This window comes from Bombina bombina, chromosome 4 (genome assembly GCF_027579735.1).
Source record: "Bombina bombina isolate aBomBom1 chromosome 4, aBomBom1.pri, whole genome shotgun sequence".
Lineage (NCBI taxonomy): Eukaryota > Metazoa > Chordata > Amphibia > Anura > Bombinatoridae > Bombina > Bombina bombina.
The window spans coordinates 390370691-390384788 of record NC_069502.1 but is presented as its reverse complement, the minus strand read 5'-3'; the positions used below and the strand labels follow the sequence as shown (position 1 = coordinate 390384788).

General features: G+C 41.5%; 1 protein-coding gene across 1 annotated transcript in view; it reads right to left on the bottom strand.

Annotated features, from left to right (window-relative positions):
• Nucleotides 1–659: 659 nt before the first annotated feature.
• The window catches only part of NDUFB5 (NADH:ubiquinone oxidoreductase subunit B5), a 78625-nt gene continuing 65186 nt past the window's right edge, over nt 660–14098 (bottom strand). The window contains exons 4-6 of the mRNA XM_053710166.1: nt 1945–2006; nt 1248–1354; nt 660–980 (exon numbers count right to left, since the gene is read on the bottom strand). Coding sequence (XP_053566141.1) covers nt 860–980; nt 1248–1354; nt 1945–2006 — 290 coding nt within the window. The 3' untranslated portion in view covers nt 660–859. The remainder of the gene's footprint in view (nt 981–1247; nt 1355–1944; nt 2007–14098) is intronic.

The window sequence follows — 14098 nt, the reverse complement described above, 5'->3', positions numbered from 1 at the left end:
GTTTGTCCAAAGGCAAGAGCGTGGAGAGTGATAAAGAACCAAGAACAGTTCCAAGGCAGCTCCTCTGGTGTGTTGTGCCCTGACACAAGATCAAAATTTCTGTAAAACAAGAGACAGAGGGCTCCACATAGTGCAAATCAGAGCGACCAGAAGAATGGAAATGCAGGTAAACAGTGAACCTACTCACGTGGTAAAAAGCAGCAATGTGCAGTGACAGCAGAGTTGCCCGGGAGACTCACACAACGCTTGGAACTGGTAAACTTGTTCTAACAAGGGGATCCGAAATGTGATGCAGTTCCCAGTGTTCACCAATTGTAGGCAAGACGAGCAGGATAACAGATGGTCTCCAGGGCATAGTAGGTGATAAATTGCGGCCACAGGGAGCGACAAAAGGATACTCTAACGCTAGCCCTGAGCTCTGTAAACACGCCCCTTAGGCAACTGGCTTCTGGTTGGACCGTAGTATTGCAAACCAAGCCCCTAGAACACACAGCCACGCTCTTTATCTGTGTATACTTTTTGTCATGGGTCAGCAAGTGATTCTGGGCCTGTACTTGAACTATTTATTAATTTATTCATATATTTGCCGTCTAAATTTTAATCCTGTTTTAACTCTTCAATTTTTTAGACTGTGAATGACAGCATGAGCAAGAACAAAACGCTGTAAATAAATGTTTATTTATTTAACCATGTATAAACATGGTTTATCAGTCGTACTTACTTTCAAGATGTTGCTTAAATTACAATCTGGCAATGACCAATACATATTATTGAAATAAAGTTTATTTGAAACATAAAGCCCACAAGCATGTCATAATTTATTGTGGTAAGGAAAAATTCAGAACATGTTCAAATGTCTCTAATCATCAGGATTTGCCTTATGTGAATAATCAATGAGGTTCTTATCTAGCGTTTCATAATAATACCATGGACCATCTCCTCTATGTCGCATGAGACGACGTGCTTCCAATTGTTTTAACCTGTTGAAAGAATTCAATAAACATTTTTACAACAACTTATTTTGAAGCAGCACCATGCTGTCTAAAAGTACAGCTAATAGGTGTATAGATTTAGCCAATGTAAACTTTAAACAAATGTTTAGACTTGGCTGGTCTGTCTTTTTATAGCTTAACAACAGAAATGCCCTGTAATTACAATGTGTTTCCTGTCTTTTTAAGGAGAACTGTAGTAATGTATAGATCACAAGCAGAATGGCTGACAGGCTAACTGGCATCTTCTAGTTTTACCTGAGATCAGCTTTCTCAGCTTCAATGTCAATTACAGCCATCATTTTTTCATACTCTTTTTCAGGAGACTCAAACACATTCCGAGCGAGCCACCGGGTGATTGGATGCTGGAAATACACAATAATAAATTATAAACTGCAGTAAAACTATACATAAACATAAAATCAATTGTGCTTTTTAGAAAATATTAAAGTGACACTGAACCCAAATTTTTAATTTCATGATTCAGATAGAGCATGCAATTTTAAGCAACTTGCTAATTTACTCCTATTATCATTTTTTCTTTGTTCTCTTGCTAGCTTTATTTGAAAAAGAAGGCATCTAAGCTTTTTTTTTTTTGGTCAGAACTGTGGACAGCATTTTTTTATTGGTGGATGAATTTATCCACCAATCAGCAAGAACAACCCAGGTTGTTCACCAAAAATAGGCCGGCATCTAAACTTAAATTCTTGTATTTCAAATAAAGATACCAAGAGAATGAAGTAAATTTGATAATAGGAGTAAATTAGAAAGTTGCTTAAAATTGCATGCTCTATCTGAATCACAAATGAAAAATGGTTTCAGTGTCCCTTTAAATAAATATGTTTTTTAAAAAAAAAAACCAAAAAAAAAACCCCCAAAACAAACAAACCTCTGTCTTGTCCCTAAAATACCACAAATGTATACACACATTTCACTTACATTGTACAAGACATACCTTGTAGTATTCCCAGTGTTCTGGAACATAGCCTTCAGGAATTTCTGCAAGCTCTGCTTCACCTGATAACATACAGAGGTTAAAATTGTGTGTGTATCTATATAGTATCTATATAGAATATCTATCTATCTATATTATCAACCAGAGTGCTGGTAAACATAATTTACCAATGTTACCGCATTCAGTGGCATTTCATACAAGACAAAAGAAGTGACATTCTCTTCATCAGACAAAATATTTAACCCCTCCACTACTTCAAATTGCACCAAGAGTACTGTTGCTATAGCGACACGTAAACAAAATGTGCACCATCCAAAGAGAACAGAATAAAATATATATATATACATATAAAGATAAACGAAAACAAACATTTTATGAAGAAAAAAAATAATCGAAACTGACACCATCATGAGAATATCCAGGTCCCACCCCTTGCGCTCTCTCCCCCTCTCTTTTGCTCTCTAACTCCCCTCTCTTTTGCACGCTCTCTCTCCCTCCTCTCTCTTTTGCGCGCGCTCTCTTCTCTTTTGCGCGCGCTCTCTTCTCTTTTGCGCGCGCTCTCCCTCCTCTTTTGTGCGCTCTCCCCCCTCTTTTGCTCTTTCCTCCTCTCTCCCTCCTCTCTTGCGCGCGCTCTCTCCCTCCTCTCGCGCTCTCTCTCTCCCTCTTTTGCGCGCTTTCTCCCCCCCCCCTCTCTTTTGCTCTGTCTCTCTCTCCCCCTCCCCTCTTTTGCGTGCTCTCCCCCCCCCTCTTTTGCATGCTCTCCCCTTTCTTTTGCTCTCTCCTCCCCTCTCCCCTTTCTTTTGCTCTTTCTGCTCTCTTTTGCTTCCCCACCCTTTTGCGCTCTCTCTCTCCCTCCTCTCTTTTGCTTTCTCTCCCCCCCATTTGCTCTCTCTCCCTCCTCTCTTTTGCTTTCTCCCCCCCCTTTTGCGCTCTCTCTCTCCCTCCTCTCTTTTGCTTTCTCTCCCCCCCCATTTGCGCTCTCTCTCTCTCCCTCCTCTCTTTTGCTTTCTCCCCCCCCTTTTGCGCTCTCTCTCTGTCCCTCTCTCTTTTGCGCTCTCTCTCTGTCCCTCTCTTTTGCTCTGTCTCTCTCTCCTCTCTTTTGCTCTCTCTCTCTCTCCCCCTCCTCTTTTGTGCGCGCGCCCTCCCCCTCCTCTTTTGCGCGCGCGCCCTCCCCCTCCTCTTTTGCGCGCGCCCTCCCCCTCCTCTTTTGCGCGCGCGCGCCCTCCCCCTCCTCTTTTGCGCGCGCCCTCCCCCTCCTCTTTTGCGCGCGCCCTCCCCCTCCTCTTTTGCGCGCGCCCTCCCCCTCCTCTTTTGCACACGCTCTCTACCCCTTCTTTTGCACTCTCCTCCCCTCTCTTTTGCACTCTCTCCTCCCCTCTCTTTTGCACTCTCTCCTCCCCTCTTTTGCACTCTCTCCTCCCCTCTCTTTTGCACTCTCTCCTCCCTCTATTTTGCTTTCTCTCCCCCCTCTTTTACGCTCTCTCTCCCTCTCTCTTTTGCTCTCTCTCTTGCTCTCTCTCCCCTCTTTTGCTCTCTCTCTCCCCTCTTTTGCTCTCTCTCTCCCCCCTCTTTTGCTCTCTCGCTCTCTCCCCCGCGCTCTCCCCCCCACTCTTTTGCCCTCTCCCCTTTCTTTTGCTCTCTCCTCCCCTCTCTTTTGCTCTCTCCTCCCCTTTCTTTTGCTCTCTCCTCCCCCCTCCCCTTTCTTATGCTCTCTCCCCCCCCTCCCCTTTCTTTTGCTCTCTCCTCCCCTCTCCCCTTTCTTTTGCTCTCTCCTCCCCTCTCCCCTTTCTTTTGCTCTCTCCTCCCCTCTCCCCTTTCTTTTGCTCTCTCCTCCCCTCTCCCCTTTCTTTTGCTCTCTCCTCCCCTCTCCCCTTTCTTTTGCTCTCTCCTCCCCTCTCCCCTTTCTTTTGCTCTTTCTGCTCTGTTTTGCTTTCTCCCCCCCTTTTGCGCTCTCTTCCCCCCCTCTCTTTTGCTCTGTCTCACTATTCCCTCTTTTGCTCTTTCTCACTATTCCCTCTTTTGCTCTTTCTCACTATTCCCTCTTTTGCTCTGTCTCTCTCCGCTCTTTTGCTTTCTCTCTCCCCCCCTCTTTTGCGCTCTCTCTCCCCCTCTTTTGCGCTCTCTCCCCCCCCTCTTTTGCGCTCTCTCCCCCCCTCTTTTGCGCTCTCTCCCCCCCCTTTTGCGCTCTCTCCCCCCCCCTCTTTTGCGCTCTCTCCCCCCCCTCTTTTGCGCTCTCTCCCCCCCCCTCTTTTGCGCTCTCTCTCCCCCCCTCTTTTGCGCTCTCTCTCCCCCCCTCTTTTGCGCTCTCTCTCCCCCCCTCTTTTGCGCTCTCTCTCCCCCCCTCTTTTGCGCTCTCTCTCTCCCCCCCTCTTTTGCTCTCTCTCTCCATCCCTCTCTTTTGCTCTCAACATCCCTCTCTTTTGCTCTCTCCATCCCTCTCTTTTGCTCTCTCCATCCCTCTCTTTTGCTCTCTCCATCCCTCTCTTTTGCTCTCTCCATCCCTCTCTTTTGCTCTCTCCATCCCTCTCTTTTGCTCTCTCCATCCCTCTCTTTTGCTCTCTCCATCCCTCTCTTGCGCATGCGACCAGCCACTTCCGCCCACACCGTGCCGCAAACAGGAGCAGATCAGGTAGACAGACTCTAAGTCCAGGTGTGTTTGTCCTCGTGCTGTCTCTACTGCGCATGTCAGCTTCGGACAAACACACTTGGCCTTTTATATTATAGGATATCTCTCATTGCACAGTTGTACTATGACTATTAAAGTTCTATAATTCAGCAGTTTGTTACATAACAATTCTCTCACATCTACAATTTAGAATATTTTTTACCTAAAACATGCCACAACATAAAGCATTTGAGATATATACGGTTCCATTGTGAGGAGGTCTTGATAAAATCATTGACCACCTACATTATAAGTATCAGAAAAACCGAAAGCGCTTTTACTGTATACATCATATCAATATTTATATAGGTGAAAAATAAAATGATAATAATAAAACAGAGAATGGAAGCATCACTACAAGTAGAGAAAACACACAATCTGTTACTTTAGTCAGCTGAAAGCACAGCTAGTACACACATAGATACATGAGTTACAAAGTCTGTAACAAAAAAGTGATTTACCCCTGCAATTATTTAGGAAAAATTCTAACTGAATAATACAGGAACAATTTTTAACCATTCATAATTTATCTTTATTGGTTTAACTATTCAATCATACACGTTTAAAAACACTTAAACTCTCTAGATATCAATATATAGCATAGATGTGTGAATAATACCTCTGAGAATCATGTATCTATATGTGAAACATTATACTTGGTTTGTAGAATATCAAGCAGTCAGATACAAACATTATCTTTTGTAGCCGGCTATTAATAAATTAAGAAATAATGCTGTAACAAGAGGACCTGTTAATATGTGGAATGGCAGGTTATGAGTTTAAAGCTATCTAGCTAATACTCTATCTGTAATTATAAAGTTCTTGCTTGCACAGATAACTTTAGCATAGCTGCTCAATGTAATAGATTCTGTCTGCTTGAACTCTCTCTCTCGATATCAATATATAGCATAGGTATGTGAATAATACCTCTGAGAGTTATCTAAATATGAAACATTGTACTTGGTTTGTATAATATCAAGCAGTTAGATGCAAACAATATTTTTTGCAGCCGGCTATTAATAAATTCAGAAATAATGCTGTAACAAGAGGACCTGTTAATATGTTGGATGTCAGATTGCGAGATTAAAGCGAATACTCTATCTGTAATTATAAAGTCCTTGCTTGCACAGTTAACTTTATCACAGCTATTCAGTGTAATAGATTCTGTCTGCTTAATCCCCTTCTATAGCGGGGGCTAGATTAACGTTTAACTGACTTGTTTCACTAACATAGCACAACGTCTGATCTCAGAATATAACACACATTTACAAGCTATTGGCAATTAACAGTTATCATAGAGAGTAAGCGGTTAAAAAACATAATTTATGCTTACCTGATAAATTCCTTTCTTCTGTAGTGTGATCAGTCCACGGGTCATCATTACTTCTGGGATATTACTCCTCCCCAACAGGAAGTGCAAGAGGATTCACCCAGCAGAGCTGCATATAGCTCCTCCCCTCTACGTCACTCCCAGTCATTCGACCAAGGACCAACGAGAAAGGAAAAGCCAAGGGTGAAGTGGTGACTGGAGTATAAATTAAAAAATATTTACCTGCCTTAAAAACAGGGCGGGCCGTGGACTGATCACACTACAGAAGAAAGGAATTTATCAGGTAAGCATAAATTATGTTTTCTTCTGTTAAGTGTGATCAGTCCACGGGTCATCATTACTTCTGGGATACCAATACCAAAGCAAAAGTACACGGATGACGGGAGGGATAGGCAGGCTCTTTATACAGAAGGAACCACTGCCTGAAGAACCTTTCTCCCAAAAATAGCCTCCGATGAAGCAAAAGTGTCAAATTTGTAAAATTTGGAAAAAGTATGAAGCGAAGACCAAGTTGCAGCCTTGCAAATCTGTTCAACAGAGGCCTCATTCTTGAAGGCCCAAGTGGAAGCCACAGCTCTAGTAGAATGAGCTGTAATTCTTTCAGGAGGCTGCTGTCCAGCAGTCTCATAAGCTAAACGAATTATGCTACGAAGCCAAAAAGAAAGAGAGGTAGCGGAAGCTTTTTGACCTCTCCTCTGCCCAGAGTAAATGACAAACAGAGAAGACGTTTGTCGAAATTCCTTAGTTGCCTGTAAGTAAAATTTTAGAGCACGGACTACATCCAGGTTGTGCAGTAGACGTTCCTTCTTTGAAGAAGGATTTGGGCATAAAGAAGGAACAACAATCTCTTGATTGATATTCCTGTTAGTAACTACCTTAGGTAAGAACCCAGGTTTAGTACGCAGGACTACCTTATCCGAATGAAAAATCAAATAAGGAGAATCACAATGTAAGGCTGATAATTCAGAGACTCTTCGAGCCGAGGAAATAGCCATTAAAAATAGAACTTTCCAAGATAACAACTTTATATCAATGGAATGAAGGGGTTCAAACAGAACGCCCTGTAAAACATTAAGAACAAGGTTTAAACTCCATGGTGGAGCAACAGTTTTAAACACAGGCTTAATTCTGGCCAAAGCCTGACAAAAAGCCTGGACGTCAGGAACTTCTGACAGACGTTTGTGTAACAGAATGGACAGAGCTGAGATCTGTCCCTTTAATGAACTAGCAGATAAACCCTTTTCTAAACCTTCTTGTAGAAAAGACAATATCCTAGGAATCCTAACCTTACTCCAAGAGTAACCTTTGGATTCACACCAATATAGGTATTTACGCCATATCTTATGGTAAATCTTTCTGGTAACAGGTTTCCTAGCCTGTATTAAGGTATCAATAACGGACTCAGAAAATCCACGTCTTGATAAAATCAAGCGTTCAATTTCCAAGCAGTCAGCTTCAGAGAAGTTAGATTTTGATGTTTGAAGGGACCCTGTATCAGAAGGTCCTGTTTCAGAGGTAGAGACCAAGGTGGACAGGATGACATGTCCACCAGGTCTGCATACCAAGTCCTGCGTGGCCACGCAGGTGCTATTAGAATCACTGATGCTCTCTCTTGTTTGATTCTGGCAATCAATCGAGGAAGCAACGGGAAGGGTGGAAACACGTAAGCCATCCTGAAGTCCCAAGGTGCTGTCAGAGTATCTATCAGGACTGCTCCTGGATCCCTGGATCTGGACCCGTAACGAGGAAGCTTGGCGTTCTGTCGAGACGCCATGAGATCTATCTCTGGTTTGCCCCAACGTCGAAGTATTTGGGCAAAGACCTCCGGATGAAGTTCCCACTCCCCCGGATGAAAAGTCTGACGACTTAAGAAATCCGCCTCCCAGTTCTCCACTCCCGGGATGTGGATTGCTGACAGGTGGCAAGAGTGAGACTCTGCCCAGCAAATTATCTTTGATACTTCCATCATAGCTAGGGAGCTTCTTGTCCCTCCCTGATGGTTGATGTAAGCTACAGTCGTGATGTTGTCCGACTGAAACCTGATGAACCCCCGAGTTGTCAACTGGGGCCAAGCCAGGAGGGCATTGAGAACTGCTCTCAATTCCAGAATGTTTATTGGCAGGAGACTCTCCTCCTGACTCCATTGTCCCTGAGCCATCAGAGAATTCCAGACGGCACCCCAACCTAGAAGGCTGGCGTCTGTTGTTACAATTGTCCAGTCTGGTCTGCTGAATGGCATCCCCCTGGACAGATGTGGCCGAGAAAGCCACCATAGAAGAGAATTTCTGGTCTCTTGATCCAGATTCAGAGAAGGGGATAAGTCTGAGTAATCCCCATTCCACTGACTTAGCATGCACAGTTGCAGTGGTCTGAGGTGTAAGCGTGCAAAGGGTACTATGTCCATTGCCGCTACCATTAAGCCGATTACCTCCATGCATTGAGCCACTGACGGGTGTTGAATGGAATGAAGGGTGCGGCAAGCACTTTGAAGTCTTGTTAGCCTGTCCTCTGTCAGGTAAATCTTCATTTCTACAGAATCTATAAGAGTCCCCAGGAAGGGAACTCTTGTGAGTGGAACGAGTGAACTTTTCTTTTCGTTCACCTTCCATCCATGTGACCTTAGAAATGCCAGCACTAACTCTGTATGAGACTTGGCAGTTTGAAAGCTTGAAGCTTGTATCAGAATGTCGTCTAGGTTTGGAGCTACCGAGATTCCCCGCGGTCTTAGTACCGCCAGAAGAGCACCCAGAACCTTTGTGAAGATTCTTGGAGCTGTAGCCAATCCGAATGGAAGAGCCACAAACTGGTAATGCCTGTCTAGGAAGGCAAACCTTAGGTACCGATAATGATCTTTGTGAATCGGTATGTGAAGGTAAGCATCTTTTAAATCTACAGTGGTCATGTATTGACCCTCTTGGATCATAGGTAAAATTGTCCGAATAGTCTCCATCTTGAACGATGGAACTCTTAGGAATTTGTTTAGGATCTTTAAGTCCAGGATTGGTCTGAAAGTTCCCTCTTTTTTGGGAACCACAAACAGATTTGAGTAAAACCCCTGTCCCTGTTCCGATCGTGGAACTGGATGGATTACTCCCATTAACAAGAGCTCTTGTACGCAGCGTAGAAACACCTCTTTCTTTGTCTGGATTGTTGACAATCTTGACAGATGAAATCTCTCTCTTGGAGGAGAGTATTTGAAGTCCAGAAGGTATCCCTGAGATATTATCTCTAGCGCCCAGGGATCCTGAACATCTCTTGCCCAAGCCTGGGCGAAGAGAGAAAGTCTGCCCCCCACTAGATCCGATCCCGGATCGGGGGCCCTCAATTCATGCTGTTTTAGGGGCAGCAGCAGGTTTCCTAGTCTGCTTGCCCTTGTTCCAGGACTGGTTAGGTTTCCAGCCTTGTCTGTAGCGAGCAACAGCTCCTTCCTGTTTTGGTGCAGAGGAAGTTGATGCTGCTCCTGCTTTGAAAATACGAAAGGAACGAAAATTAGACTGTCTAGTCTTGGCTTTGGCTTTGTCCTGAGGCAGGGCATGGCCTTTACCTCCTGTAATGTCAGCGATAATCTCTTTCAAACCGGGCCCGAATAAGGTCTGCCCTTTGAAAGGTATATTAAGCAATTTAGACTTAGAAGTAACATCAGCTGACCAGGATTTTAGCCACAGCGCCCTGCGTGCCTGAATGGCGAATCCTGAATTCTTCGCCGTAAGTTTAGTAAGATGTACTACGGCCTCCGAAATGAATGAATTAGCTAGTTTAAGGACTCTAAGCCTGTCCGTAATGTCGCCCAGAGTAGCTGAACCAATGTTCTCTTCCAGAGACTCAATCCAGAATGCCGCTGCAGCCGTGATCGGCGCAATGCATGCAAGGGGTTGCAATATAAAACCTTGTTGAACAAACATTTTCTTAAGGTAACCCTCTAACTTTTTATCCATTGGATCTGAAAAAGCACAGCTATCCTCCACCGGGATAGTGGTACGCTTAGCTAAGGTAGAAACTGCTCCCTCCACCTTAGGGACCGTTTGCCATAAGTCCCTTGTGGTGGCGTCTATTGGAAACATTTTTCTAAATATTGGAGGGGGTGAGAACGGCACACCGGGTCTATCCCACTCCTTAGTAACAATTTCAGTAAGTCTCTTAGGTATAGGAAAAACCTCAGTACTCGTCGGTACCGCAAAATATTTATCCAACCTACACATTTTCTCTGGTATTGCAACTGTGTTACAATCATTCAGAGCCGCTAACACCTCCCCTAGTAATACACGGAGGTTTTCCAGTTTAAATTTAAAATTTGAAATATCTGAATCCAGTCTGTTTGGATCAGAACCGTCACCCACAGAATGAAGTTCTCCGTCCTCATGTTCTGCCACCTGTGACGCAGTGTCTGACATGGCCCTAATATTATCAGCGCACTCTGTTCTCACCCCAGAGTGATCACGCTTACCTCTTAGTTCTGGTAATTTAGCCAAAACCTCAGTCATAACAGTAGCCATATCCTGTAATGTGATTTGTAATGGCCGCCCAGATGTACTCGGCGCTACAATATCACGCACCTCCCTCTGAGCGGGAGATGTAGGTACTGACACGTGAGGCGAGTTAGTCGGCATAACTCTCCCCTCGTTGTTTGGTGAAATTTGTTCAATTTGTACAGATTGACTTTTATTTAAAGTAGCATCAATACAGTTAGTACATAAATTTCTATTGGGCTCCACTTTGGCATTGCAACAAATGACACAGGTATCATCCTCTGAATCAGACATGTTTAACACACTAGCAAATAAACTTGCAACTTGGAAATACAATTCAATTAGAATAATATTAAAATGTACTGTGCCTTTAAGAAGCACAGAAGATCTATGACAGTTGAAAATTAATAAATTGAAACAGTTATAGCCTCAATCCTTGTAAACAACACAACTTTAGCAAAGGTTTAATCCCATTAGCAAAGATAACAAATTCTGAAAGCAGGAAACAAATTACAGAATAAACGTTTTTTTATCTCAGTCAAACTATAATTCTCACAGCTCTGCTGAGAGAAATTACCTCCCTCAAAATAAGTTTTGAAGACCCCTGAGCTCTGTAGAGATGAACCGGATCATGCAGGGAATACAATGAGTTGCTGACTGAAATATTTGATGCATAGAAAAAGCGCCAAAAAACGGCCCCTCCCCCTCACACACAGCAGTGAGGGAGAACAGAAACTGTCAGAAAAACAGATTAAGCAACTGCCAAGTGGAAAAATAGTGCCCAAACATTTATTCACACAGTACCTCAGCAAATGAAAACGATTTTACATTCCAGCAAAAACGTTAAACATAATCTCTAGTTATTAAACAGCTTTATGTATTTCTTACAGTGTAATTCTAGTGAAGTACCATTCCCCAGAATACTGAAGTGTAAAGTATACATACATGACATATCGGTATGGCAGGATTTTCTCATCAATTCCATTGTCAGAAAATAAAAACTGCTACATACCTCTATGCAGATTCATCTGCCCGCTGTCCCCTGATCTGAAGTTTACCTCACTCCTCAGATGGCCGAGAACAGCAATATGATCTTAACTACTCCGGCTAAAATCATAGCAAAACTCTGGTAGATTCTTCTTCAAACTCTGCCAGAGAGGTAATAACACACTCCGGTGCTATTTTAAAATAACAAACTTTTGATTGAAGATATAAAACTAAGTATAATCACCATAGTCCTCTCACACATCCTATCTAGTCGTTGGGTGCAAGAGAATGACTGGGAGTGACGTAGAGGGGAGGAGCTATATGCAGCTCTGCTGGGTGAATCCTCTTGCACTTCCTGTTGGGGAGGAGTAATATCCCAGAAGTAATGATGACCCGTGGACTGATCACACTTAACAGAAGAAATGAGAGTATGAACTCTCTGAAGCCAGACCCCTGACACATGTTTCGCTCATGCTTCCTCAGGGGTTATTCACACACATATACTAAATATTAAGCAGATAGAATCTATTACATTGAACAATTATGCTAAAGTTGACTGCAAGCAAGGACTTTATAATTACAGATAGAGTATTAGCTAGATAGCTTTAATCTCATAAAGTCCTTGCTTGCACAGTCAACTTTAGCATAGTTGCTCAATGTAATAGATTCTATCTGCTTAAAATCTCTAGATATTAATATTTAGTATATGTGTGTGAATAACCCCTGAGGAAGCATGAGCGAAACATGTGTCAGGGGTCTGGCTTCAGAGAGTTCATACTCTCATTTTTAACCGCTTACTCTCTATGATAACTGTTGATTGCCAATAGCTTGTAAATGTGTGTTATGTTCTGAGATCAGACGTTGTGCTATGTTAGTGAAACAAGTCAGTTAAACGTTAATCCAGCCCCCGCTATAGAAGGGGATTAAGCAGACAGAATCTATTACACTGAATAGCTGTGATAAAGTTAACTGTGCAAGCAAGGACTTTATAATTACAGATAGAGTATTCGCTTTTATCTCGCAATCTGACATCCAACATATTAATAGGTCCTCTTGTTACAGCATTATTTCTGAATTTATTAATAGCCGGCTGCAAAAAATATTGTTTGTATCTAACTGCTTGATATTATACAAACCAAGTACAATGTTTCATATTTAGATAACTCTCAGAGGTATTATTCACATACCTATGCTATATATTGATATCGAGAGTTCAAGCAGACAGAATCTATTACATTGAGCAGCTATGCTAAAGTTATCTGTGCAAGCAAGAACTTTATAATTACAGATAGAGTATTAGCTAGGTAGCTTTAAACTCATAACCTGCCATTCCACATATTAACAGGTCCTCTTGTTACAGCATTATTTCTTAATTTATTAATAGCCGGCTACAAAAGATAATGTTTGTATCGGACTGCTTGATATTATACAAACCAAGTATAATGTTTCACATATAGATACATGATTCTCAGAGGTATTATTCACACATCTATGCTATATAGTGATATCTAGAGAGTTTGTGTTTTTAAACGTGTATGATTTAATAGTTAAACCAATAAAGATAAAGTATGAATGATTAAAATTTGTTCCTGTATTATTCAGTGAGATTTTTTCATAAATAATTGCAGGGGTAAAGCACTCTTTTTGTTACAGACTTTTTAACTCATTTATCTACAAATCCTTTGTATATCAGGGTGGATAAAAATCAATATTTATATTAAAAAAAGGGATTTTTTTTAAAAAAAAATTAGATTAGTTTTGAGTTCTATAACAAGATGCTGTATATTCATGGGTGTATTTAACCAATTCCATTAATCCATTCACAATGTCATGCTCTCCCAGATATTTTTGAAATATTATTTTGGCCAATTTTTCTATCTTGAAGATATTATCAGTTTTGTAGTTCACAAAACTGTGAATTTGTCTCTTTAGAAATAACATGCCTCTTCTTCAAAGAAAAAAAATGTTATAAAATAAACATAAAGAGCTGAGAAATAGACCTTAAAAAGGGACATAATCAAATACTTTTTGGGATTCAGAAATAGCATACAATTGTCAGATTTACTTCTATTATCATAACTTGCTTCATTCTCTTGGTATAATTTGTTGAAGAAGAGCAATTATATACAGAGGCTTAGCTGAGCACATTGGGCGAGACAGTGGCAAGCAGCTAGCTCACAGTAGTGCATTGTTTCTAAGCCTACCTATGTATGCTTTTAAACAATGGATACCAAGAGAACAAAGCAAATTAGATGAGAAGTAAACTGATTATTTTTTATTTTTTTTAAATAAAATGTTCTTTCTGAGTCAAGAAGGTTTAATTTTGACTTTACTGTCCCCTTTAATGGCATTGCTCCCCTGTAATTCTATGTTCACAGAATCAACCCATACTAAGTTTGAAGAAGCTCACTCAATAAAAGATTGTTTGAGTGGAATACATTTGCACAAGCTTCCCTCTGTGAAGAGGGAGGAACATGCAGTAAAAATTAAAGTTATTGTTTTAGTTAAATAAAATTTACATTATTATTCATGTAATGGTTATTTTTCTTTAGTTAAATAAAACGATTTAAATTGTTATTAGTAAAAAGTAATAATTTTTCTCTTTCCAATAAAATAGTTAAAAAGTTGATCAAATATGAATGATTAACCTATTAAACTGGAGATAGTTCACCTCCCAATAATGTAATCATTTCAATAATCAATCTA